Below are 24,849 nucleotides of genomic sequence, written 5' to 3' on the forward strand. Positions count from 1 at the left end.
GGCAAATGTTCCCTCCAATGGACCTAAGGTAAGGAAGGGGAGGGGAGAGGGAGGAGGGGAAAGGGCAATAATGCCCCTCATAAGGAGTCACGTGCTGGGCACGTCGTTTTTTCCGTCCAAAAAGAAAACGGATTCCTTCAAAAGGATGACATTGAAAAAAATTAGAAAGTCAAAGTATTTTTATGTCGAAATCGAAAGGTGAATGACCAAAATAAATTCTTAGTCAAAGTCGAAGGAATATAAAAGAAATTTTCCCAACTTATTTATATAAAAAGTGACTTATTTTGTATGTTGTGAACTTCTTTTTCTGCTTTTTTGTCCGAATTTTATACGTGAATTTTATACGTCTTGGGACATCTAGATGAATGGCGAAACTCAAGAAATTAACCCCAATTTAACAATAATTCAGGATATATATAGAAAAAAAATTTAACTTCAACAATTTAATCCAAACTCTTTCTAAGTATCACTTCAACACAACGAGAGAGAAAGCACCATCCCCCAATTGGCCTAAAGTTGGGCCTAGTTTATGGTATTAGTCTTGGGAGATCTGGATCCAATTAAAAAAAAAAAAAAAAAATCTGGCTTCCAATCAACCTCATTCTCAATTTGGCTAGAAATTAAATACGAAGTGGGACTTACATCTATTATTATTAAGTTGTCCCAGACATGAATTATTAAGTTAGTTGAGGAGAGATATCAATTCACTCGGATTGCATGGTCAACCACGGGACAAGGAGACTTTATATTTTGATACGTATAATCACATACTAATAACTCATTACAATAAATGTTTAGTACAAATAGAAATTTATGAGATGTCTAAATTAACTATCAATGTACTATATAGTTAACCAATGAGATTTGGCCAACTAAGTATGAGAAAACAATTAAAAGACTTCCCCCATGAGTTCACAAGTTTGAATTCCATAAAAGTCAAACATACATTAGGACAGCCAGAGGTTTTTTTATTTCTTTTGATAGGCGATATTGAGACAACCGAAGGTTTGTCAGGTCGTTAATTTTACGGCCTCGAAATTCGTTGAGGTACGTCCAAATTGACCGGGACATCTGTCATCTTCTTTGACAATCAAAAAATACATCACAACGTTGAAAATATTTCAACCCATATGCCATATCCATTCCATGTCGATCTACTAAATGATGAAGTGTCGGTGACTCGGTGGGTTGACTAACATCACTCGCACTCAATGGATTGTTCACTCTCTCTCCCTCGATCTCAACTCTAAAACAACTCATTCAATGCTCCCTCTCAAAACAACCATTCCCCCAACGGCCTCAACGCGTCACATAACCATGCAAATTGCCCAAATTAATGACTCCCCCAGTGGACCAGTTCAGAGCATAGCAGATGGGCCGTGGCCTATACTATATAAGGAGTTCTCTTTTCATTCCAGAAAGACAACAAGGCAAGTGAAGTACTAGTACTTACTGTGAGAGAAGCATTATCTAGCAATTATGGGTAGTGTTTCTCAAAAATGGGCTTGTGTTTCTCTTCTTTTCTTCAGCATTGTTCTGCATTTGAGTGCCCTCGCTCTTGGCTATGGTGATGATTGCGGCCGGTTTGGTCGAAGGGGTTGCGGTGGTGGGTGGGGCGGACGTGAGGGCGGTGGTCGTGGCGGTTGGGGTGGACGCGAGGGCGGTGGCCGTTATGGTGGTGGTAGGGGCGGTGGTGGAGGACCTGGAGGAGGTTTTGGTGGAGGACCTGGTGGCGGTGGAAGACCTGGAGGAGGTTTTGGTGGAGGACCCGGAGGTGGTGTGGGTGGTGGAGGAGGGCTTGGGGGTGGAGGTGGTGGAGGTCTTGGAGGTGGTTCGGGTGGAGCTGGTGGCGGCGTTGGTGGGGGTCCTGGAGGAGGTGTTGGTGGGGGCGGTGGCTTAGGAGGTGGTGGTGGCGGCGGTGTTGGAGGTGGTTCAGGTCAAGGCGGTGGGTTTGGTGCTGGCGGAGGAGTAGGTGGTGGTGCAGGAGGAGGTGTAGGTGTTGGTGGGGGTGGAGGCGGAGGTAGTGGAGGTGGTGGGGGTCTTGGAGGTGGCTCGGGTCATGGTGGTGGGTTTGGAGCCGGTGGAGGTGTAGGTGGTGGTGCGGGAGGAGTGGGTGTCGGTGGTGGTGGAGGTGGAGGTAGTGGAGGCGGTGGCGGTCTTGGGGGTGGTTCTGGTAAAGGTGGTGGGTTTGGAGCGGGGGGTGGTGTAGGTGGTGGCACAGGAGGAGTGGGCGTCGGTGGTGGTGGAGGAGGTGGTAGCGGAGGCGGCGGCGGTCTTGGAGGTGGTTCTGGTCAAGGTGGTGGGTTTGGAGCGGGGGGCGGTGTAGGCGGTGGTGCGGGAGGAGTGGGAGTCGGTGGTGGTGGAGGTGGCGGTAGTGGAGGTGGCGGTGGCGTCGGGGGCGGTTCAGGTCATGGTGGTGGTTTCGGAGCCGGGGGAGGTGTAGGTGGTGCAGGAGGAGGTTTGGGTGGTGGCGGTGGTGGAGGAGGTGGTGGTGGAGGCGGAGGCCAAGGTGGAGGATTCGGAGCTGGTGGTGGAGTAGGTGGTGGAGCAGGGCAAGGCGGAGGAGTTGGTGGAGGCAGCGGTCTAGGAGGAGGAGCTGGTGGAGGTTTGGGAGGCGGCCGAGGTGGCGGTGGAGGTTTGGGCGGTGGTCATGGAATTGGTGGTGGTGGAGGAATCGGAATCGGAATCGGTGTGGGCGTTGGTATTGGAGTTGGAGGAGGTGCTGGTGGTGGTACTGGTGCTGGAGTTGGATCTGGCACCGGTGTTGGTGGTGGTGGTGGACGGTAAACGGTAAACCCATGCTTGGGTCCCCTCCAGTTGCACACCTTATAAAATGTTTGCATGAGTTTGTACGTTGAGCTTTAATCTCAGCCAAAGAGTGTTTTTTTTCCCCTGATAAAGAGAGAGAGAGAATTTGAGTTGTTGTGTCACTTCAAACTGTGAATTAATAAGTTGTCAATGCCACACTATATTAATATTTTCATCTTATTAATGTTGATCATTTGAAAAAGTTTTTACTGGTTGCTAAGTATTTACTCCATCTATTATCCTCATCTGAAATGGCTTCCTTTTATGTTTGTGTGGAGCTAATTCAAACCTGAATGGGTTGGCAAAGAAAGTAATAAGTGGTGGACCATAAGGTCACGTGTTCGAATTCTATAGAGGTTTACAATTCTAAACATTGGAGCTACTGAGAATTATGTTCGGTCGTTACCTTTAAAACTCCCGAAATTGATCGAGGTGCGCGCAATGTGGTCCAGTCATCTGGTTATAAAAAAAAACTAATCCATTTTCATCGATCTTAATTTCCCAGCCTTTGACCTACAAAATGATGTGATAATTAAGTCTTTCTTTGACAACTCCCAAGCAAAATGTAGGGGCAAAATAAATTTTTAAAAATGTTTGTTAATAATGTGAGAGAGCCTTTTTCAATAATGATTTTTGATTTTATAACAAAATACAGGAGTACTAGTTACAATTAATAGCTTACGGAGGAAAAGGTTTTTCACTGAGTAACTTCATCAGTCTAAATTACTCCGTACTTGCCTAGATCTGCCTAGATCATTGAAAAGTTTTCCGTGAGTACGTTAGATATGGAAGATTAATTACTAATTTTGTGTCTGTTCAAAAAAAAAAATTACTAATTTTGTGGGTCAAGTTCATAGAAGAGCTGTGTTCAAAGGACTCTTCAGAAATCTTCAATAACTTTTTTTAGATTTTTTCCTTCTTCAATTCTTGTAGCTAGTTTAGTTTCTCAATGGGACTTGCGAAAACTTTTTACCATCAAAACGCATAGAAGGAGGCCAGGTAACAACGAAAAAGTTGCCAAAAGTCATATTATTGTAACTTTCGTTACATAATTTTCGAGAATGTTCTTCGCTCTTGCTCTTAATCATCGCTCTGTCATGCAAGCTTTCGATTTTTACTCTCGTGAATTTTAGCGGCTTGGGATATTTTTGAAGACACTTTCACACCCTCGCTCACGCAAATTATGTGACTTAGGGGAAAGACTACAATACACACCCCTAATTTGGGTGTGTATCATATGCACCTTCCAAAATCTTATGAATTATAGAGAAAATGTTACGAATCGTATTGCTAAAAAGTTACGAATCGTATAAAGGTTACGAGATACACCAAAATATTTTGAATCATAATGAAAATGTTACGAATCGTACTGCTGAAAAATTATGAATTCTAGAACAAAAGTTATGAAACACTATAAAATATGTTATGAATGAACCACAAAATAGGTACATATAGTACATCTTTTTAAGGGGTGTGTATTATAGAATTTCCCGTGACTTAGGGCTTGTTTGATAACCTAAATTCAGCACTTAAAACTGAATCAATTAAGTAATAAGTGATTCAATAGGTTTGATAACGACATTATACATTGCTTAATAAATTAAGTGCTACTTAAAATGTAGGCTAAAAAGTTGAAAAAAATTAAGTATCTTTGAGCTACTTAATTATGGCTGAATTCTTGTGTACTTGTATTTAATTACCATACCACCACCACCACCACTCCTACAACCACTCCACCACCACTACCACCACCACTTCGCCACCATCACCACCACCACTTCGCCGCCGCCACCACCACCACCATCACTCTCACCACCACTCCACCATCACTCTCACCCCCACTCCACCACCACCATCACTTCCACCACCACTCCACCACCACCACCACTCCCCTATCACTCTATCACCACCACCACCATTATCATACTGCCACCACCACTACCACACCGTCGTCGCCGCCACTACCACAATGCCACCATTGCACAACTATTATTCCACCGACAACACTCACTGTCACCATCATTCCACCGCCGCCACCACCACCAGTCACTGCCACATTTACATCACCATCACCCACTACAAGAAAAATTGCATTGAGTGACGAATGAAAATCGTCGCAAATTGTATGTTTTTCGTCAAAAATAATATAGGTGATGAAAAAAAATTTGTCGACTAAAGGTTGTCGAGGAAATTTATTTTTCGTCACCTATAATGCCTTTTGGTGACGAAAAATTTCGTCACGGAAAAATGACTTGGTGGCGAAATTTTCTTCATCACCTATTGTGCTTTTTTTATGACAAAAAATTTCGTCACAAATTATTTTCTTTGGCTCGTCAAAGGTGACCCATCGGTGACAAAAATTTTCGTCGCAAAAGACATTCTTATATGTGAAATAAATCTCACTTTCTTGCTCCTGCGGGATTTCAAACCCGAGTCTCCTAAGTTTTGCACGCAAGCTTTAACCAACTACACCACACAAACTTTTCAGCATATGTTTGAAATATCTAATATATAACACATACATTGAACACTAAAATATATTTTGAACGGCATTTTGAACTATTAAACATTGAAATTAGGAATTTTAATAAACATGAAAGTCGTTGCTCTTTATGTTATTGTTCAAACCCAATTTAAATTATCTCAATCGGAGTTCTGAGCAAAGAGTTATGCCCGAAATATATTTGGTGACAAAGCGTAATTCATAAATTTCGTCACCAAAGGATAAATTTTTCGTCACTGAAAACGTAAAAAGAAGACGAAATATTTTTCGTCGCCAAATTGGTTCATTTGGCGACAAAATATTTTTTCCGTCACTGAATAGTTATCTTTGGCGACAAAAAATAATTTCGTCTCCTTTTTTACTCATTGGCGACGAAAATTTTATTTCGTCGCCAAATAAGAGCCTTTGGTGACAAAAATATCTTTTTCGTCGCTAAATAGTTATAATTGGTGACAAAATAATTTCGTCAAGGAAGTTATCAAAACAGTGACGAATTTATTTTTTTGTCGCCAAATATACTCATTTAGCGATGAAATTAAATTTTGTCGCCACTTTTTTTGTCACTAAACATACTTTTTCTTGTAGTGACCACTCCACCACCATTACACTACTATCGTCAGCACTCCAACACCACCACCGCCGCAGCCGCCACCACCAACAAACCACCACCATTCCACAATTATTATAAGTACATTGTAACCATTAGTAAATTAAGAGAGAATCGAAACTAAAATTAATTTATCATTTTTTTAATTCAGTACTTAATATATTTATCAAACAGCTTTTCAGCTTAAAAAATTCAACATTCAACTTTTAGTACTTAATTTTTCAGCATTCAATTTCAGTTTTCAGTTTTATCAAACAGGTCCTTAGATTGCATCTATACTTTTTCACAATTTTCTCTCTATTGCTTGTGGTAAAAGTCATCAAATAGAGCAACAGTTTTTGAAATTCGGCACGTAACATATTAAGTTAATGACTGTATGAGAGCAACAGTTTATAAAATAGACGGTCAATAAGTTTAAAATTAAATTGTTCATGATCGTCTATTCTATAAATAAAAATTCAATTTTTGATGTATTTATTATTGTCTGATCAATCAAACTAGTTTTTTACATGGATATACTGTTGTGCGGGACCTTACAAGATGAACGAATCATATTAATTACTACTACAATGAATGCATGGTGTAGCTCACAATTGGTGACGAAAATCGTGGGGTTTTCCACCTTAATTTAAGTAGAAAGAATTTAAACTCTTACTATAAGTTAGCCCAAAGTGGTAGAAATCCGATGGGCCGACTTATGAGGATGAGAAAATGTGATAGTAAATGTTTTTCTTTGGTTACGTTATTTTATGAAACCCACAATATTATCATGTCCAAATCTTGTTAAAATAAAAGATTAATAAAAATGTTAAAATACATTATACGATGATAGTAAGTTTGTCATATTAGTTGGAGTATGTAAATTTTTTTTTTAAGATGTCAAATTGGAATGGGAAATAAATCCAACATGAAGATGTTTTCAATTACACTAAATCTCTAAGAGCACCCGCACCGCACCCATAAGACCAAAGCTATCATTGCCATTTCTATTTTTTGGCAATGAAAAACGTGCGTCATTTAGTAAAAAATGGTAAGTGTGCTACTCCCCCATCAGATCAATTCACCAAATGGCATTTTGCCAAATCCATATAATAAAATAAAGCTGTTTTTTAATTCAATAGATAATCAATGCTCAATATTTATCCTCCTTCTGCATAAATCTAGACCATTCATTCAACATTCCTTTTAAGTCTTACACGTTTCCCCTTCCATTTTTTTGAGTTATTTTATTTATTATGGAAGTAGAACAATCAGTTTTGGAATTTATTAGAAAACTAGTGCTTGCCCGTGCCTACGGCACTACGCACTCCGGTTGAAATTGTCTGTGCCTACGGCACTTGCTAACTAATGGCTCAAACATTAGTGTGTAGCATGTGATTCTCTTCTTAGTGACACGAAAATTTAAGAGTGACAACATATGAAGAAATCAATTCAATCTCAATCTGAAGAATTTATTTAGCCCTTGCATTGTTGAATACTCCACAATCAATCTCAATAATTTTTGTATCATTCTGCCAAAAATAAATAAACTAAGTCGAACTCATGTGTGCTAAAATTTGATTGCAATATAGGATGCAAAATCACATGTCTTAGGCCATCTAACATAACTTCTTTCTTAAGATAGGAAACTTATGTAAATCAATATGGTGTACTTTAAGGAAATGAGAAACTGAAGTTTGTATTCTTTGTAATTTAATCCCAATAATTTACCCATCTTTATCATAAAAATCAAATTAGGTTTCCTTCATTTTGATAAAAAAAGAAGTTTTCCTTTATCTCCACCATTCGTGCCTCAATCAATAGGCTCCGTATAGTTGTTTTCCATTATTGAATAGTTAGCCCCAGGATTTTAAGCCCTAGGATTGCACACTATTTACAAAAACATGTCATTACCTTATATGTGAAGGGAAGAAAAATCTAGATCGTTGGATTTGTTTGTATGAGTAGATAAAATGAGAAATCTGAACCGTTGAAAGAGAATATTCTTTAGGAATATTCCCAAAGACCCTCCTGTTTTATAAGATAGAAGATATCTGTGTGTAGTATACCTATGCATGCGCTGAATGGATTTCAGGTCAAAGATGTTAGGACACACATTTGGTATACGTCTTTCTTAAATCATGCTTATAATTTGGAAATGTTCTGGAAAAGTAATGTATCGCAACCATTATTTATGCATTTTCAATGGAAAAAATATCACCCTGTAAATACATTTGCAAAAAAAAATAAAAAAATCACCAATCGGGTCAAATCTTACCACAATTAGAATTAACATATTTGTATATTAACGTTAAAGTCCATTATCAAAGTTGACTTTATAATTTCTCTCTTTCTTTGCAAATCTATATAAGTACTCGATTATGGCCATTTTTTCCGTGTCCATTTATTTTTTTCCCTTCAGTCGTAGTATACTACATTGAATTAAACACCATTCAGTAATGAGAATCTTTGTGCATTTACACAATATGTGATAATTGCTTGAATATTGAATGGATGTTATTTCCTACTTTGCAGGTTTCTATGATGACGATTAATCGGATGGGAATGACACTGTAAGTTATATTTAAAAAACCAACCTAACTTTCTCATTGCATTCAATGTCTTTGATAAGGCCCAGACTTTCATTTTTATTGTAGCCCTGGGATTTGACTGGCAAAGTGAAGCTTGAATCGAGAACTTCACACAATAGCAATCAGCTTCTCACTAATCCATCATTAACAGTAAGAATCTCTATTTTACGAGTTCTTCATTAGTTTTTGTTATTGAGTTCTAATCAATTCAATTGATGTTTGTTTTAGGATTGAAAAAAATTGTTGTATGTTTCTATTAAAGTTTTGATATCAATGTTGAAGAAATTTGACTAATGGAAAGAAAATTTGAATCATTGATTGACTTTTGCATGTGATTAAAAAGAGAGCAAAATGGGTAACATTGGATTCGTCTCCGATATGTTGCTACTCATATTCTTTGCATTGAATTGACCATTTGGATATCTGAAGCTTATTTTAAAACACGAATTTTAGTAGGAAAAAAACAACCAATTTCACATCTCATTTTTCAAGCATAATTAATTTATCTCCTTCTTGCTTATGTATTGTTCAATCAAATTAGATTTGTTTATAACCTTGGTGAAGAGAAATATTCCTCTCTCAAAATTTTAAAGTTTAAACAGAATACTCAGGGTAATTCTTTATTCATGGTCAGATATGCAATATTAAAAGGAACGCAAATGAGCCAGGATTGAAATTGAAGGCATAGAAGGCAATGTTCAAAGTTAGCATTTCAAGGTTGTTGAAATATTCCTTAGTGATCATAAGTTGTAGCTCAGAGCTGTTGGTTCATATTTTTCATGTAAAAATCTATTTGTTTCTTGGATGATTTCAATTAGATCGTTTGTTAAGTAAATACGTTAAGTACGAAATTTGATGTCAGAAGTATGTTCATTGAAAAAGTGTAAGTAGAAAGTTCGAAGTCAGAAGTATTTGGATCGAACACGGGTAGGTACTTTGAATGTATGCTAAAAATTTTAATTGGTCTAGAAAGTTTTATAGATAGAGGAAAATTGAGATGGAGTTGTAAGTGTTCAGCCTTTTGAACTCTCATAATGTGCTCAACGTATTTTGCTTTTGTTGCTCGGTTGTGTTATGCCATGTCATCTTTAGATAGCTTCGAGGGAGGTGCCTCCTTCAAATTGAAAAATTGTGCCTCTATGCATGTCTATGATCACCATTAAGAAGACCCTCAAGGAAGGGAATTGATATCCGCGCCCAAACATACGAGCTATTGTAATCATATTAGTTTCGACTCTATTGCCTATATTCATCTTTCTTTTAATTTTTCTTGGTTTTCATATCGGTGATTGATTGATTTTGTGGCATTGTATGTTGAAGCAAAAAAACAAAAAAAAAAAGCAGTAGGTAGGCATTGTCTCGACCCTTTGCATATATGTTTTGGCGGAAGTTAGGGCGGTTGGAAAGAAAGGGCATGTCATTATTTAGTGGTTTAATTCGCCTAAGTTGATACTATACTTTGTCCTAAAATTTAGACAGGTTTCTTTTTATTGGTTGTTGTAGATCAATTTTTTCCTTCTTATATCTGCTTAATTGAATCTAATTAGATGGATATTGTTTGAAGCTTATTTAAGATAACAATAAGATTGTGAAATCTGGATTTGTTGTTGGGTTGGTCAGAAGAGAGGGTAATTCCATTTAGTTGTGCTCAAAAGGTGTTGCGTCGTGCCTTCAGGCACGGGCAATTACTAGTTCTCTCATATGAGCCCTTTTCGGGCTTACGACAATGATTCGAATCATTTCACTATTTAGAGATTGCCGGAAAAAAAATTGACCACGTCGAAAATCTAGTTGATTGTAAGATTTTGAAATGAATTAGCCTTGTTCAGAAAAAATAGTGTGCAACACACCTATTTAACAAAATTGTCTGAAACTTAATGCATTTCAAATATTATATCAAAATGGTATTCGATCAACCTGAATTTAGACGTGGTCAATTTTTTTGGCGAGCTCTTTAAAGTGGACGGTAGTGATTATTATTGTGGATCCGAAAAGAGCTCACCAGCAGCCCAAACTGGATGGGAGTAGAGTCCTAAGTCCTTTTTTTTTTTTCTTTTTTTCTTCTAATATTTGAGTATATACATTTGCGGCTTCCCGTGAATTTCCGTTTGACAAAAAAAAATTAGCGGCTTCCCGTGGAAGTGACAACTCTCTAATTGCAGGCCTGCATTGTGATCCACTGTCGTGATCTCAGGCCCCACCTTTACAAGAAAAATCACGAACAGCATCGTCCGTCCATCTCCATCCACCACGTGTCCGTCAACAGCGATTGATCACGGCGTAGACTGACTGCTGGCCCCACCGAATTCGCGCCCCCAGTAAGCACTTTCCCGCCGCCCATTCGTCCCACACTAAAATACTCCTACAACGCTTCACAGTTCACACTCTCTCTCTCTGGGCACGACTATTGGTGTGAACCGGTTAGGTACACTTCACGAAACCCTAATTCCTGCAGCCCGTTCGCCTTCGATTCACCGCCATGAAGCTTCGCTCTCGTCGCGTTGGGACTTCAAAGCACGGTACCTTTCGAATCCACTCTTTTTTGTTGATCACTTTCTCCCCCAATTACGATGTGTGTTATGTGGAACAATCTTGTTTGTTACGCGATCGGTGTTCGGTTTAGTCTCTGGTTTAATGCGGGGACAAGCATGATCACAGGGTCGAAAACTAGGTTGTTGTTTAGTTTCTTATTTGTGTGTTTTTAAGTTTATTGATTTCTATTGGATGGTTTTCATGGACGGACGCGCGATTTTGACCTTGGGTAGAGAAATGTATGAAACGAGCTTTTAACAGTGCTGCTGCTATTAGGATTAGGATTTACCAGGCAGTTGGCCCAGTGGTTGGAGCAGAAGTACTAAGTGCTGTGAGGTTGCGGGCTCGAATTCTATGGAGAGGAGTTTGATACAGTTGTGATTGGTTAGGCCAGTGGGCGCTTGGTTATCGTAAAAAATAGGTTTTTTTTTTTGTTTGCCGAGTAAAAGTAGGTTCTTCTATCATTGACAAAAAAGATTTGGCTTTGAAAGAGTTTATCAGGGAAGGGCTTTCCCCCCGCCGCTGGGCTCTCCCTCTGTCCGTATGTGGAGTTTAAGATGTACCGTTGTGAATGCAGGCGCAGATCCCGGTTTTATAGATAGCACTGAGGAAGATGATGATCCTCTGTCATATTCAGATTCTGATTATAGTGCCACCAGTGATGAAAGTGATGAAGGTATTCTTTCTTTCTCTGTTGGTTTTTGCGTTGCATTGAAGTTTTCGTAAGAAGGTTTTGGTGAATTGCGATGAACTTTTGTTTTATGTAAATGTTGAGAGTCAGAGTCGTAAATTTATTTGGTTGAGTAGGAGGGGATTTAGCTTAAGTGTGTGCAAATATAGGTGTAAATATAGGTGAACTTATGGAAAACAATTTGAACAAGATGATGCGAAACGTGAAGGCCTTCTCCCCACCACGCAAAATAATAGCCTCGCTAAACTCTGCACTGAAGGATATTGCTGGACCTAGTTATCAGGGAGGTAGTTCTAGTGATTCTGATCTCGAGGATTATGTGACGAAAAGGAGGAAAGTGGGCATGAAGAAAGATGAGGTGCATTCAAGTTCCAAGAGAGGGGAACGAGAAGTTGAGCAAGAGGGTGCTGTCAGAAACAATTATCAAGCATGTGGAGATTATAATAATTATCAAGCATATGGAGATTATAATCTGGGGATTGATTTTCTTGAAGTGGAGAGGAAGATAAAACTGAAAAGGAGGAAAAAGAAGAAAGGGGAAGGGCCAATCTTGTTGTGGGAAGTTTGGGAAGAAGAACAAGAGAAATGGATTGAAGAGAATATACTGAAGGATGTTGATTTAGAGAATCACAATGAAGTGGTTGCTGAAACTGTTGATGCTCCTTCAGATGTGGTTATGCCTCTGCTGAGGTACCAAAAGGAATGGTTAGCTTGGGCTTTGAAGCAAGAAGAATCTGCAACCAGAGGCGGGATCCTTGCGGATGAGATGGGGATGGGGAAGACTATTCAAGCAATTGCCCTCGTCCTTGCTAAACGGGAAATCAGACGAGCAATTGGTGACCCTGATGGACAACCTTTACCCTGTTCATCCAGTGGATTACCTGAAATCAAAGGCACACTTGTTATTTGTCCCCTGGTTGCTGTAATTCAGTGGGTAAGTGAGATTGAACGTTTCACCACAAAAGGAAGCAACAAGATACTTGTCTATCATGGGGCTAAAAGGGGAAAGAGTCTTCAGCAGTTCTCTGAATATGACTTTGTCATAACTACATACTCCATCGTCGAGTCTGAATACAGGAAAAATGTGATGCCGCCGAAAAAGAAGTGCGAGTGGTGTGGGAAGGCATTTTACGATCGTAAGATGAATATTCACCTGAAATATTTCTGTGGCCCTGATGCTGTTAAGACCGATAAGCAGTCAAAACAAAAGAGGAAGGGACCAAAACTTTCACTGAACAAATTAAAGCATAAGTCAGCATCTACTGAAGGCCAGGAAGATGAATCAATGGGTGTCAAGGATAAGGGCACTTGCAAGAAGTCTGGGAAGCGGGACAATACGGAAAAAGAACCAGGAGTTTGTTCATCCAAGGATAATTCAGCAGACATTGAAGAAAGCATACTCAGAAAGAACTCTATTTTGCACGCTGTTAAATGGGACCGAATTATTTTAGATGAGGTGCGTTCAGCTTGCTCTTTAAGTAAGTCTTTCGTATGTGCTTGTTCTTTATCAAGTTTGCTTGAACTTGGGATATTTGTGACTTCGCAGTCAAGTGCAGGTTAATGTCTCTGTCCTCCTAAGAAATGCATTAGATTCTCTATGAATTTGTCATTGAGGGATTGGTAACAAAGATTATGGGAACATAATATTTGATGTGTCTGGGATTTCCGAATTACTGCATGCGACACCATCCATAGGTATAAATAAATATACATGTAGTAGTGGTGAGTGCACATGCGTTGCAATTTTGTCAGAAATAGACCCCTCACAGGCCTTAAAACCTAAGCCAACCAAAGAAAAAAAGAAAGAATACAACTAGATGAAACCAATTGTAGACTTATAGTTACATACTTACATCTTCTACATTAATTATTTTGCCACAAATAGACTGTTGCAGGCCTTATAACCTATAGCTAACGAGAGGGGAAAAAAGACGAACACAGCTACAGAAAAACCAAGAATATGCATTTGTAGACATTTATTTACATGTTATACACAAGAATATGCATTTGAGTGTATGGTACAGATACTTGCACACATTTTACAAAAACCATGTAAGATAGGTATGAAGCTCGCATGCCTATTTGACAACTTCAAAACTTCAACATTAGGCAAATCATGTATTACGTTTATGATACTATCGCTACGACTTTATTCACTTTGGATTAACATGTTTGTAGAAGATTTAGTTTCATTTGAAGGGATCACTACAACAACATTCGTTTTGGATTAATATACTTGTTATTGGCACAATGTTGCATTATATATCTTGTAACGTGTAAGAATAACATTTCTTTTGCTAGTGGCAATGGCAACAAATATAATTCTTTCTTTCTATTGTATCTGTCATGATTCAAAGTTGTAAAGATTCATCAGGATTCTTCAGCAACGGATGTCTGATAGCAGAGTCATTAAAAGAGGCCAATCGAAAAAGAGAAAAATCATTAAAAAAGAAGTTCTGCCTTTTTAACACTTGTCTTTGATAATGTTTTTTCTCATTAACTCTTTATGATCAAACAATAGTCACACTTTCAGCATCTTACTACAATTATTGTTCTCAGAAGAAGTTGATTTGTGACTTCAGTAACTTTTTTGGTTTGAAATGTAGGCTCATTATATTAAAGATAGACATTGTAATACTGCAAAGGCTGTCCTTGCTTTGGAATCTTCGTTCAAATGGGCTTTAAGTGGAACTCCTCTGCAGAATCGTGTCGGAGAGCTTTATTCACTGGTTTGTATATTGCATTTATGTGGGCTAACATCTGCTATATAGCTTTTGCACCTAAAGCATGTCATAGATTTTGTTTTATTTTCACAGGTTCGCTTCCTGCAGATAGTCCCATACTCATATTACTTCTGTAAAGATTGTGATTGTAGGACACTTGATTACAGGTATGACATAACATTGTATATGCTTTATGCACCAGTCTGACTTTCTATGAGTAAAGGAACTTGGCAGATTCCATACCTATCTGAATTTGATACCTTTGACCCATCAGGAAAAAGCTATTAGAGCATCCGTAGTGGAATAACCAAAAGTCAATAATCAAAAGTTGTCACATCATCTTTTGGTTATCCACCATTTAAGGGGTTGCTAAGAGCATCCGCAAAGTAATAATCAAAAGTGAATAATCAAAACTTGTCACGTCAGCTTTTGATTATTCATTTAGACGGTTGCTAAAGTTAGCAATGTAGAGGTCCACAATGGTACAATTAAAATTGAATAATCAAAACTTACCACATCACCTTTTCAACTTATAAAAATCTAAAAATTGTAACATAGAAAACAATTTTTTTAAAATAGTTTTCAAACTAATAAAACATGTTATTAGAAAAAGAGAAAATAGTTTTTTGAAAACTTTGATTTAAAAAAAAAAAAATTTTGGGAAAAAGTTAAAAAAAACAGTTTTTGAAAAAAAAAATTAAATAAAAAAGAACAGTTTTTGAAAAAAAAGTTTTGAAAAAAACAGTTTTTTGCAAAAAAATAAAAACTGTTTTTAGAAGTATTTTTCTTAGAAACATGTTGAAAATGAAAGAGAGAGAAGATTTTTGTGTAATGATGGTGTACTTGATTGAGGAAATGTGGGACAATTAAATTTGGTTATTGGCAAAATGTTGCTAGTTTTGGTTATCCAATGGGCCAAAATTTGATGAGTTACTAAGAGGTTGCTAAGTTTGGTTATTCCAATGTGAGCTCTTTTTTGAGCAAAGGTTGCTAACCTTAGCAACCTTTTGGTTTTTGATTATACCACTGTGGATGCTCTTATGGTTTAACTCCGTACAGTTTTGGTTGCTGTGTTTTTTTATTAGGTTGTGAGACATTTGCATCCTCCCTTATAATTTGGAAACTTTATGATGAAGAAATTTTAGGAAGGTTCTTCTTTAGGTGAATTGTAGTCTGCAAAACTGTATTCCCTCTTTTGATAATTTTGTTAAGTTACTAGGGTCCCAAAAGCTTAACTGTTTGGAAATGTGCCCAGCAATGTATATCAAACTATCTAACACCCTTCCTCACATGCAATCCTGCCTTGCACGTGGAGATCCAAATTTTCATAGATAGAGCGAAAGAGAATACGATGTGAAGGAGCAGAATGCAAACAGGGAAACTGCAAGCAGAGATCTCCCAACCAGAGAGATTTGGTACCATGTTAAGTTATCAGTAGTCCCAAAAGCGCTTAAACTTTTGAGAAATAGGCCCAACAATTTATATGAAGCTATCTAAAAAATTCAGGGGGACAATTTTGGAGACTTGTTTTTTTATTGAGGCCAATGCAGACTTCATCCCGGAAATTTAGTTTTCGTTAAAAAAATGTGTTACTATGGTAAATTTAGATAGCCCAAAGTATTCCATGTCAGCTTGTTGTAGAGCTGTCAAACGACATCCTATGTTGTGCCTTTTCTCCATCTTCATATCTACTGTCCCTCGATTCCAACTCTGTAAAATTTTGCAGCTGCTAAACATTAATTATTTGTTCTCCCTCTTTCATGTAGCTTTGTATTTATTACGGTTGGAATGAAAAGTAAGTTTTCTCCTTGTAACTTTGTCCCATTACAGTTCCTCAACCGAGTGTTCGAACTGCCCTCATAAATCTGTGAGGCACTTTTGCTGGTGGAACAAGGTGAGTAATGTATTCAGTTCTTCTGTTCTTTTGTCATATTTTTGAGATCTTGCGGTGCTGTAATATATTCCAATTTGCAATTTATGAAAGTATGTTGCGACACCAATACAAGCTCAAGGGAATATTGGTGATGGTAAAAGAGCCATGATCTTGCTAAAGCATAAAATGTTGAAGAGCCTAGTGCTAAGACGCACTAAAAAGGGCCGGGCAGCAGATCTTGCACTTCCTCCAAGAATCGTATGTATTTTGCTATGTGCCACCACTGCATTAGAAGTAGCAGCCAACTTTTGATATTTTCTGATATCAACTTTTCACCGTTTATCTTGACTTTCTTCTACAGGTTTCATTAAGACGGGACATGCTTGATATGAAAGAAGAAGACTATTACACATCATTGTACAATGAAAGTCAATCACAATTTAATACGTAAGTTACCTTCTTTATCCATAGTTTTGCTCATAGTTTGGTTGTTGAGGTGTCTTGTATTATCCTCCCTCTCCACGGATGTGATGGATTGATTTTCGTGGTTTTTTCTTGAGTGTGAAGAAACTATGCATCTCCAGCCACTGCATTTAAACTTTCTTGAGTTTGCACTTTGATTTAGACTCTTAGAGTGGATTGGATGTTGAAGTAATAGGATTTTTTTAATGAGACTTCATTTGACATGGGCTTGGAGTTGTCACTTGTCAGGGCTCTTTTATTTTACACAGGCATTGGTCAACTTGGTCTTTTTATGCTACGGCTGTGTTGGATTTTGGGGTGGCCAATCAATAATTTTTAGGCTGTCAAAATAGGACTATTTGTATTTTCATGGTTTTTGCAGTTCTGGTTCAAAAGATGGTTTTTTATATCTGTCATGCATGTTCTTCAAGTCTTCCTGCACTTAGATGGAAAGAATGTCATTTATCAAGTTAATTTGGGTCACCTCTAGGTCCTTCTTTGCTTAGGATTTAGGAATCCATATTTTCTTAAGTGATATTCCAACATCTCCCCCCCCCCCCCCCCCCCCCCCCCCCCCGTTTAACCTTTTGTATGTGTCTCTTTCTGATGTGCAGATATGTTGAGGCAGGAACTTTGATGAATAACTATGCTCATATATTTGACCTCCTTACTCGACTGAGACAGGTTAAAGATCATTTGAGTATAGTATTTGTAGATGTCTTTGATACTCTTATAGAAAGCAACGTGGTAGGTTGGACAAGGTGCAACTGTTTTCAAGGCCAGTTTTGGAGGGATTAACTGAAAAACACAGTTCCCAAATTGGCAATGCAGCTTGACAAGAGAAACACAGACAGGGCTGAATGGGTCGCTGGTTGACTGTACTTAACTAAAATGTTATCATATGTCACCTCTTAACTCTTGCATTGATATTGGCTTACACTCACATACACATGGCAACATGTGCTCCATATACTCTGAAGCACCTACAGTTGGATTCGCCAGCCAAGGAACCCAGCATTTCATTGAACCAATTTAAATTACTAGTGAAACTCAGAGGAGCCTACTTGGCTCTTGCTCTTGGGATGAAGTTTTGTCTTCATGGGATGAGAAATTCATTTCACAGAACACTCCGTAAAACTTAAAAGACAACATTCTTGTTTACATATTGCATTATGTAAGGCCCTAAGGCAATGGTGTTAAAGATACATTCTTGTTATGCATTCTTCACCGAACCCTGACCCAAAGTTAAGATATTTTGTAATCCCTCGCCTAGGACACACTCTATAGTTGTGAACTTGTCAGGAATGTGTTTTTTTGCAACTCATGCATAAATGAAGGCCAATTTTCTTGAAGTGCCAATAAGTCCACTCAGTACAGGGGAAAGTGGCTGCTTCATTGAACATTACCCCGCCGGATCTTTCCTGAAATATAACCTAAAATAAGTACGAAGCAATTCACATGCACTTCAGGAATTATGGGATTGATTCGTACAAGTATTTGTGATGTACTTTGGCATTTGAGCTTGATTAGTGTGCATATTTGCCAGGATCTATCAATTTTGTTGGGGACTCATCCTGTTATTTAGTTTTTATAGCCACATTAACAAAAATCCATGGGTTGATTTTAGATTTACTGTGCCCCGTAATTTTGGGAGAAGGGGTGCCTGACCAAAATGGCTAATTTGAGTTTCTATGGATGCAAAAGGAAGGAAGAAAAAGGCCTATGAGCTGCTAATTATTCATTCCGTTCCGAATATTAGTTATATAACAATTCGCATCCTGATTATCTTAAAGTGGGTTATTAGAAATGCCATTCCACGTTGTCCAAATACTTTTTTTATTTGTATGTTGAGAGTTATAATCTGGAGGAAGAAATTGTACTGTTACTTAGTATTTTTCCTGGATAAACTGTTCGAAAAGAACAACCCAAATGTCTGTGATTTTTAGTTCAACTATACATACAAGAGATCTGTTCTATGCACCGGTTATGTGGTTATGTGGTTATGTTGTCATTAGATGTATACTAAGCTTTTGAAAATGGATTGCTGTTGTCTGCTGTTAGTTCTTGGCACAGGGAGAGCTGGCATCTCTAATTAACCTATCTTTTGACACCACAGGCCGTTGATCACCCTTACCTTGTGGTATATTCTAAAACTGCTATGGAAAGACTTGGACTCGAGGCTGATTCCAGTGGTGATGAACAAGTATGTGGCTTATGTCATGAGACAGTAGAAGATCCTGTGGTGAGTTGTCATATTTGTCTCCGATTCTCATGGTTTAGCTTGTTCTTTTCGTTTGGGATTTACAAATTGTTAGCCAATTCTGTTTGGAAATTTTCTTTTGCAAGACCCCAGTGTTAATCTTCTTGATGGATAACAGAGTAGACTGACATCTCAGGGAAGTTGTACAGAAACTTAGTTATGACAAGCGACGAAACCCATGCGATACACGGCGAGATGGTTTACGTGACTTTTCTGCAAAACAATTTTATGAATCGTACATTCAACCAATAGATCCATTCTGAAGATTAAAAATCTCAAATATTTGTGATTGTATGAATAGGTGATACGACAAATTATTTGGCAAAGAAAATCTAAAAGTGTTCATTTCTGAAAAGTCATTTCCACACTTTGGAAATGAAATTTGGTGCTTAGTATATAGAAGTTCGGTGCTTTATTAATGCACGGGGGTACTTAGTGCATAGACGTTTGATGCTCCATTAGTTCAGAAGGTTAATTTACCCAAACGACTTTTCTCAAGAACTTTGAGTATAAAGTATCTAAGTTTTTATTTCCTTGTTTGACGTTGAATTTTTCGGGGTTTTTTTGGTCAAAAATAGAGAAGGCGCCGTGTGTTGTACAATTACATGTTCTTTGTACTACATAGTCTACATTTCATCCCTAAAACTCTCTCTCTCTCTCTCTCTCTCAACTTGTAATCATGTCGTTGGTGGTGACATTTTGCTTGGGTGACCAAGTCATCTTGCCTCTAATGATGAATCTGAGAAAATGACAATTCCGAATGTGAGCACCTTGGTTAAATCCGCAGATTCAAACTATGTTTCTGGGACCGTTATTTTACCCCATGCCATGGCCTTGAAGGTACTTAACACAAGGTTTATGGTGGCTGTAATTTGTGAGAATAGAAATTTTATGGTTTTTTCCTTGCTCCCATGTTTTGGGTTTCTCGTTTATTAAGGTGGATTTCTACGTATGTACCTCTTAATTTTCCAAGAATCTCAAGATGCAGTTTTCCATTGGACACACAAGAATGACGAGCTATGTTGGACATAAATGACTAGAGTATTCTCTTCAGTAACCTCATGATTCTATAAGTTACAATGCAATAAACAGTTCAACTGTTGATTCTCAACTAAATGACTAGATCTTAATTTCCAACAATATACTGAGGAGTGCTATTGGCTACACCTTCCTAGTATTTTGAAGAGAAGTAATTTCGACATATGCCTAGATGCATTGTCTCCTGACATTGACAGTGATGTCATTCTCTAATTTTTTTTCAGGTCACGTCATGTGCACATGTCTTCTGCAAGTCATGTTTGATCGATTTCTCTGCAAGTAGGGGACGAGTCTCTTGCCCTTCATGTTCAAAACCACTTACTGTTGACTTCAGTACAAATGTGGGCCATGGAGAGCCAAATGCTAAAACAACTATTAAAGGTTTTAAATCATCAAGTATTCTAAACAGGATCAGGCTTGACAATTTCAAGACAAGCACGAAAATTGATGCTTTGGTATGTTGAAATAAAATTGTTCATTTGATGTTGTTATCATAGTTGCTATGAATTATAATTTTTATCATCAATATTGGTCATCAGAAGCTTTATTAAGATGCTAAAGAAGGCCAAGTATGCCTGTGAGCGCAATAATAACTGTGGTTGATCTGTAAATACAATTCGAGCTGAACTTTTTTGGCAGTTTGGAAGTGAGATTTTTTCAGCTTGTTCTTCTGAGAAATGGAATCTCTTGGCAGTTGTTTACATCCACCACTTATCTCCGTGTACAATTACCATGTTGCAAAATGCTTTACCGCTTACGCTGAGAGATCAGGGAATGTCTATTGCCTCGTAGAATATGCCTCAACATGTAACTAGTTGCATTGCATGTTTAAGAGTTAATACAAGTCAGTATCATATTTCTTGTAGATGGGGTGGAAACAAGGCAAGGCTGTGTAAGCCAATAACACTCCTTCAATATCTCTCAACCAGTGTTTTAAAAGTCGGCCTAGGCGCTATGCGGCGACCCAACTCCTAGATCTGGGGTCTAGGCATTGATTAGGCGTTTGGTACATTAGTCTATGATTAGTTAGCTAGTTGGCGGGTATATGTGTAGTATTTAAAAATTTTAGGGTTGAATGTGCAACATTAAAAAAATTGGGGGTTAAGTGATTAACAAAAACAAAATATAGGCAATATATCTATTTTATGTGTTAAGTACTTGATTTCATTTTGTTTTGAACTTTAACAATCGAACGTTGTACTTAAATATTTATTAAAACGAGTTATTACTTACTCTAGTTGTTATTTTAGTCTTAATTCTTTCCTTCCTAGGGTTATGTTATTTTTTAATCAAACTTGGGGGAGGTTGGGATATTTTTTGAAAGAAAAAAAAGTAGAAAAACAAACTAATCTCTCAGACCCAAGTAGTCCCCGACTAGTGGACCTAGGCGCTAGGCGCCTCTCTTCCGCCCAATTGCACCTGGCGATTTTTAGAACATGTCTCTCAACATAAGAATGTTGCGTTTTGTGTTAGTATTCAAGTTCTTCTGACAATACCATATCAGGACGTTAAATTTCTAACAATGTTAAACGTAACTATAGAAACACCTTGTTTTGTTTATTTATTGGAATAGAAACACCTTGTTAAGGTTGGCATTTCCTATCACCATTTTAATGGTCAACTAAGTTATATGGTAGACCATTTGAACCATTAAACCACCTTCCACACAGTGAACACCCCCCAAAACCAGAATGAATTGGAAAATTTGATGTACAGCCCCTTTGCTTCTATTTTCCACCTATCTGGGTGCAGAAAAACTGAACAATGAATATGAAAAGAAAAGGGAAAATTAAGCATGCATAGGTTTTTACTGATACTTTTGGTACCTAATGTTTTGGTTACTAAATTGTCGATTTTGGTTATCACATGTTTTTATCACCGCTCATATTCTTTCCATTTCTGTCAACTGATGTGATTGGTTCCAGAGGGAAGAAATCCGATTCATGGTTGAAAGGGATGGTTCAGCAAAAGGAATTGTTTTCAGCCAATTCACATCATTCTTGGATTTGATACACTACTCCCTCCGGAAGGTAAATATAATATTTAGTGTTTACCGTTCCATTCAATACACCAAAAAATGTAGCCATCGTGATGTGATCCAACATTTTGCAGTCTGGCGTTACTTGCGTTCAATTGGTGGGGTCCATGTCCATGGCTGCTAGGGATGCTGCAATTTCAAGATTTACCAATGATCCAGATTGCAGAATCTTCCTTATGAGCTTAAAAGCTGGAGGTGTTGCTCTGAATCTCACCGTTGCTTCGCATGTAAGAAAGCTGCTTTTCATAATAGTTTCTGAAATCAAGTTGACTAGTGGTGACTGGTGATTGAAGCCATTTACCCCTGTAATTTTGTTCCTGCTTACATTGTCCATCTTCGTTGTCTTCCATTTATTGAATTTTTCGTTTCTTGTTTTGCTATAATGTAGCTGCTCCAGTTTATGATGAACTCAGTTGTTGAATCATTTGAGCATGAAGCTTATTGTTTCTCTTTTCTTTTTGGTTTCTCGAATTTTTATTTGACCCTTGTAATTAGACTCTCTCTCTCTCTCTCTCTCTCTCTCTCTCTCTCTCTCTCTCTCTCTCTCTCTCTCTCTCATGAATCTTGATGGAATAGCCATCTGTGCCATCTCCATGAAGCATGTTGCCTCTTTTTATATCTGCTCCATGTTTCTCTCCCACTACTGATTTCTTCCGTTTCATCCTTTTTTATCACTTCTCCGGTAATCTTGATCCATGACTGGCTTTTCTTGTTTTTCGTTGCAGGTTTTCTTGATGGACCCCTGGTGGAATCCAGCAGTGGAACGACAAGCCCAAGATAGAATCCATCGGATAGGCCAATACAAGCCCATCAGGTGCCCCTAGTCTGTTCATACCACTTCCCATTACTCATTATAAACCTTCTATAGTTGTTTAAAGTTAGTGGGTGATTGTGTAGGATTGTGAGATTTGTCATTGAGAACACAATTGAGGAAAGAATTTTGAAGTTGCAAGAGAAGAAGGAACTAGTCTTTGAAGGGTTAGTTCGAATTCTTTACTTGAATGTTGCAATTGCCAAATTGTGAAGGATCCACACCTATGTAAACTGCTTAACCTTTCTGTCATTTTTGCTTGTTACAGGACCGTGGGTGGCTCTTCTGAAGCACTTGCGAAACTAACAGAGGCAGACTTGCGGTTTCTCTTTATGACCTAAACGAAAGAAACTGCCTGTTGAATGATCCCACTAGTGGGAAAGAGTTCAAACCATCTTTTGACTTGACATCTGCTGTTCTTTTGACCTAAAGGTTAACATCAACTTCTTTTGACTTGCGTTTCTCTTTGTTATCGCAATGCTGCTGTCTGTTAGATGGGTTTTGCTTGTTGGCCAGAGCCTATGATTGTCAAATGACAAGTCGTGGGTTCGAATCTGGAAGGGTTTGATTAATGGTTGAATGATTTATTTCTCACTGGTTGACCTTGAGAGTTGTGCATTTCCAATGGAGTCTTTAAAACTGGCTCCTAAAGTGTATCTTCCAGTACAATGTGGTCTATTTTTGTGTGTTAAGAGTTGGTTAATTTAGAAGTAGAAGGGTACTTAGTAGATCAGCTCAAACATTTGTTAAATTGTATCAAAAAGATGAAAACATAGACCTGGAGCACTTTAGAATTTGCGATAAGAAGCCAAACGTGGGAGTTTGAGTCACTTTGGCTATTTCGTTGGAGGAGGAAAAAAAAACCGTTTAATGTTTGTTAGCTCCAAAAAGGTAAATTAGGAGGCAACTGCTAAGTTAGATTTCTATTGGAGATGCTCTTAGATTTAGTACAGTATATAAAGCGGGTACCTTAATGTACCGGGATTTGTTGGCAAAGTCCTAGACAGTTTTATTTTCACGTAAAGAAATAGGGAAAACAAAACTTTTGTACCAACTGATTGCAAGCGCAACAAGCAGTGAGGAAGATGTTTCACTAATATGGAGTATGCAATTTCTTATGTTTTTTAATTGAAAAAAGAAAAGAAAAATAACGCACTACTATCTATGCAATTTCTTACGCTTTCTAAGTGAAAAAAATGCACCGCTAATTTGTATTAGGTGACGAAAACAAAATATTTGTTTCGGGGGAAGACATTTGGTCTATTTCTGGTCAAGTGCAAAATAAATACGCAGGGTGACCCGTCCAGAGCAAGAAAGTATAAAAATCAAATGGTTTCAAGAATGCATTTTGCAATTTGCAATAAGTAGGATAATGAAGATCTTGGCTGTGGTAGCTTTTTTTCAGAACATTTGGACATGCACACGAGGTCTTGTAATTCTGCAATGTGGGAAAAAAAAAAAAAAAAAGAAGGAAAGAAACTTACTTGGAAAGTCTGCTTCTCTAGTTCTCTGAGGAAAAACTTGAATGGGAAAATAAGAAAAAAGATTTAGGGTTTGTGCCGGGTATCTGTGGAAAAGTTAATGAAAAAATAATTTTTGTGATTCGAAATTTTTTTAATTTCACCTCTCACAACCACCTCCACCATGGCCAAAATCACACCATCCACAAAAACGAATGAGAATTTTTTCAACCTAAAGAATAGTCTGAAAACTTTTGAGAATTTTTTCAAATTCTGAAATCTTCACATCACAACTACCACAGTACCACACTATTATGGTGTGATAATACCTCTGCAATCCCGTGTTTCATGCTCGCACAAAACACATGGAACTTGATTACCATTCCATTCGAGAGCGAGTGCTATCCACACAGCTTGTCATTCATCATGTTTCTTCTGACGCTCAAGTTGCAGATATCTTTACCAAGGCCTCA

General features: G+C 37.9%; 2 protein-coding genes across 4 annotated transcripts; both read left to right on the forward strand.

Moving 5' to 3' along the window:
• Nucleotides 1-1,479: 1,479 nt before the first annotated feature.
• On the forward strand, nt 1,480-2,787 carry LOC131328650 (glycine-rich cell wall structural protein 1-like). The gene has a single exon (XM_058361567.1). It carries the CDS (start codon nt 1,480-1,482, stop codon nt 2,785-2,787), a length of 1,308 nt encoding a protein of 435 aa, XP_058217550.1.
• Nucleotides 2,788-10,601: 7,814 nt separating this feature from the next.
• LOC131330648 (DNA repair protein RAD16) lies at nt 10,602-23,510 on the forward strand. Of its 3 annotated transcripts, none has more exons than XM_058364299.1 (16): nt 10,602-11,007; nt 11,598-11,696; nt 11,861-13,167; nt 14,318-14,440; nt 14,528-14,601; nt 16,265-16,328; nt 16,419-16,565; nt 16,669-16,754; nt 17,384-17,453; nt 18,886-19,011; nt 20,292-20,522; nt 21,993-22,097; nt 22,180-22,332; nt 22,831-22,919; nt 23,003-23,083; nt 23,185-23,510. In XM_058364299.1, the coding sequence occupies exons 1-16, from the start codon at nt 10,968-10,970 to the stop codon at nt 23,255-23,257; spliced, it is 2,868 nt and encodes a 955-aa protein (XP_058220282.1). In that variant the 5' UTR covers nt 10,602-10,967; the 3' UTR covers nt 23,258-23,510. The 3 variants fall into 3 exon arrangements, with proteins under 3 accessions (XP_058220282.1, XP_058220285.1, XP_058220283.1); XM_058364302.1 differs by having other exon boundaries at nt 10,652-11,007; nt 11,598-11,687; nt 11,873-13,167; XM_058364300.1 differs by having other exon boundaries at nt 10,653-11,007; nt 11,873-13,167.
• Nucleotides 23,511-24,849: the final 1,339 nt, after the last annotated feature.

Source organism: Rhododendron vialii, chromosome 6a, assembly GCF_030253575.1.
Source record: "Rhododendron vialii isolate Sample 1 chromosome 6a, ASM3025357v1".
Taxonomy (NCBI): domain Eukaryota; kingdom Viridiplantae; phylum Streptophyta; class Magnoliopsida; order Ericales; family Ericaceae; genus Rhododendron; species Rhododendron vialii.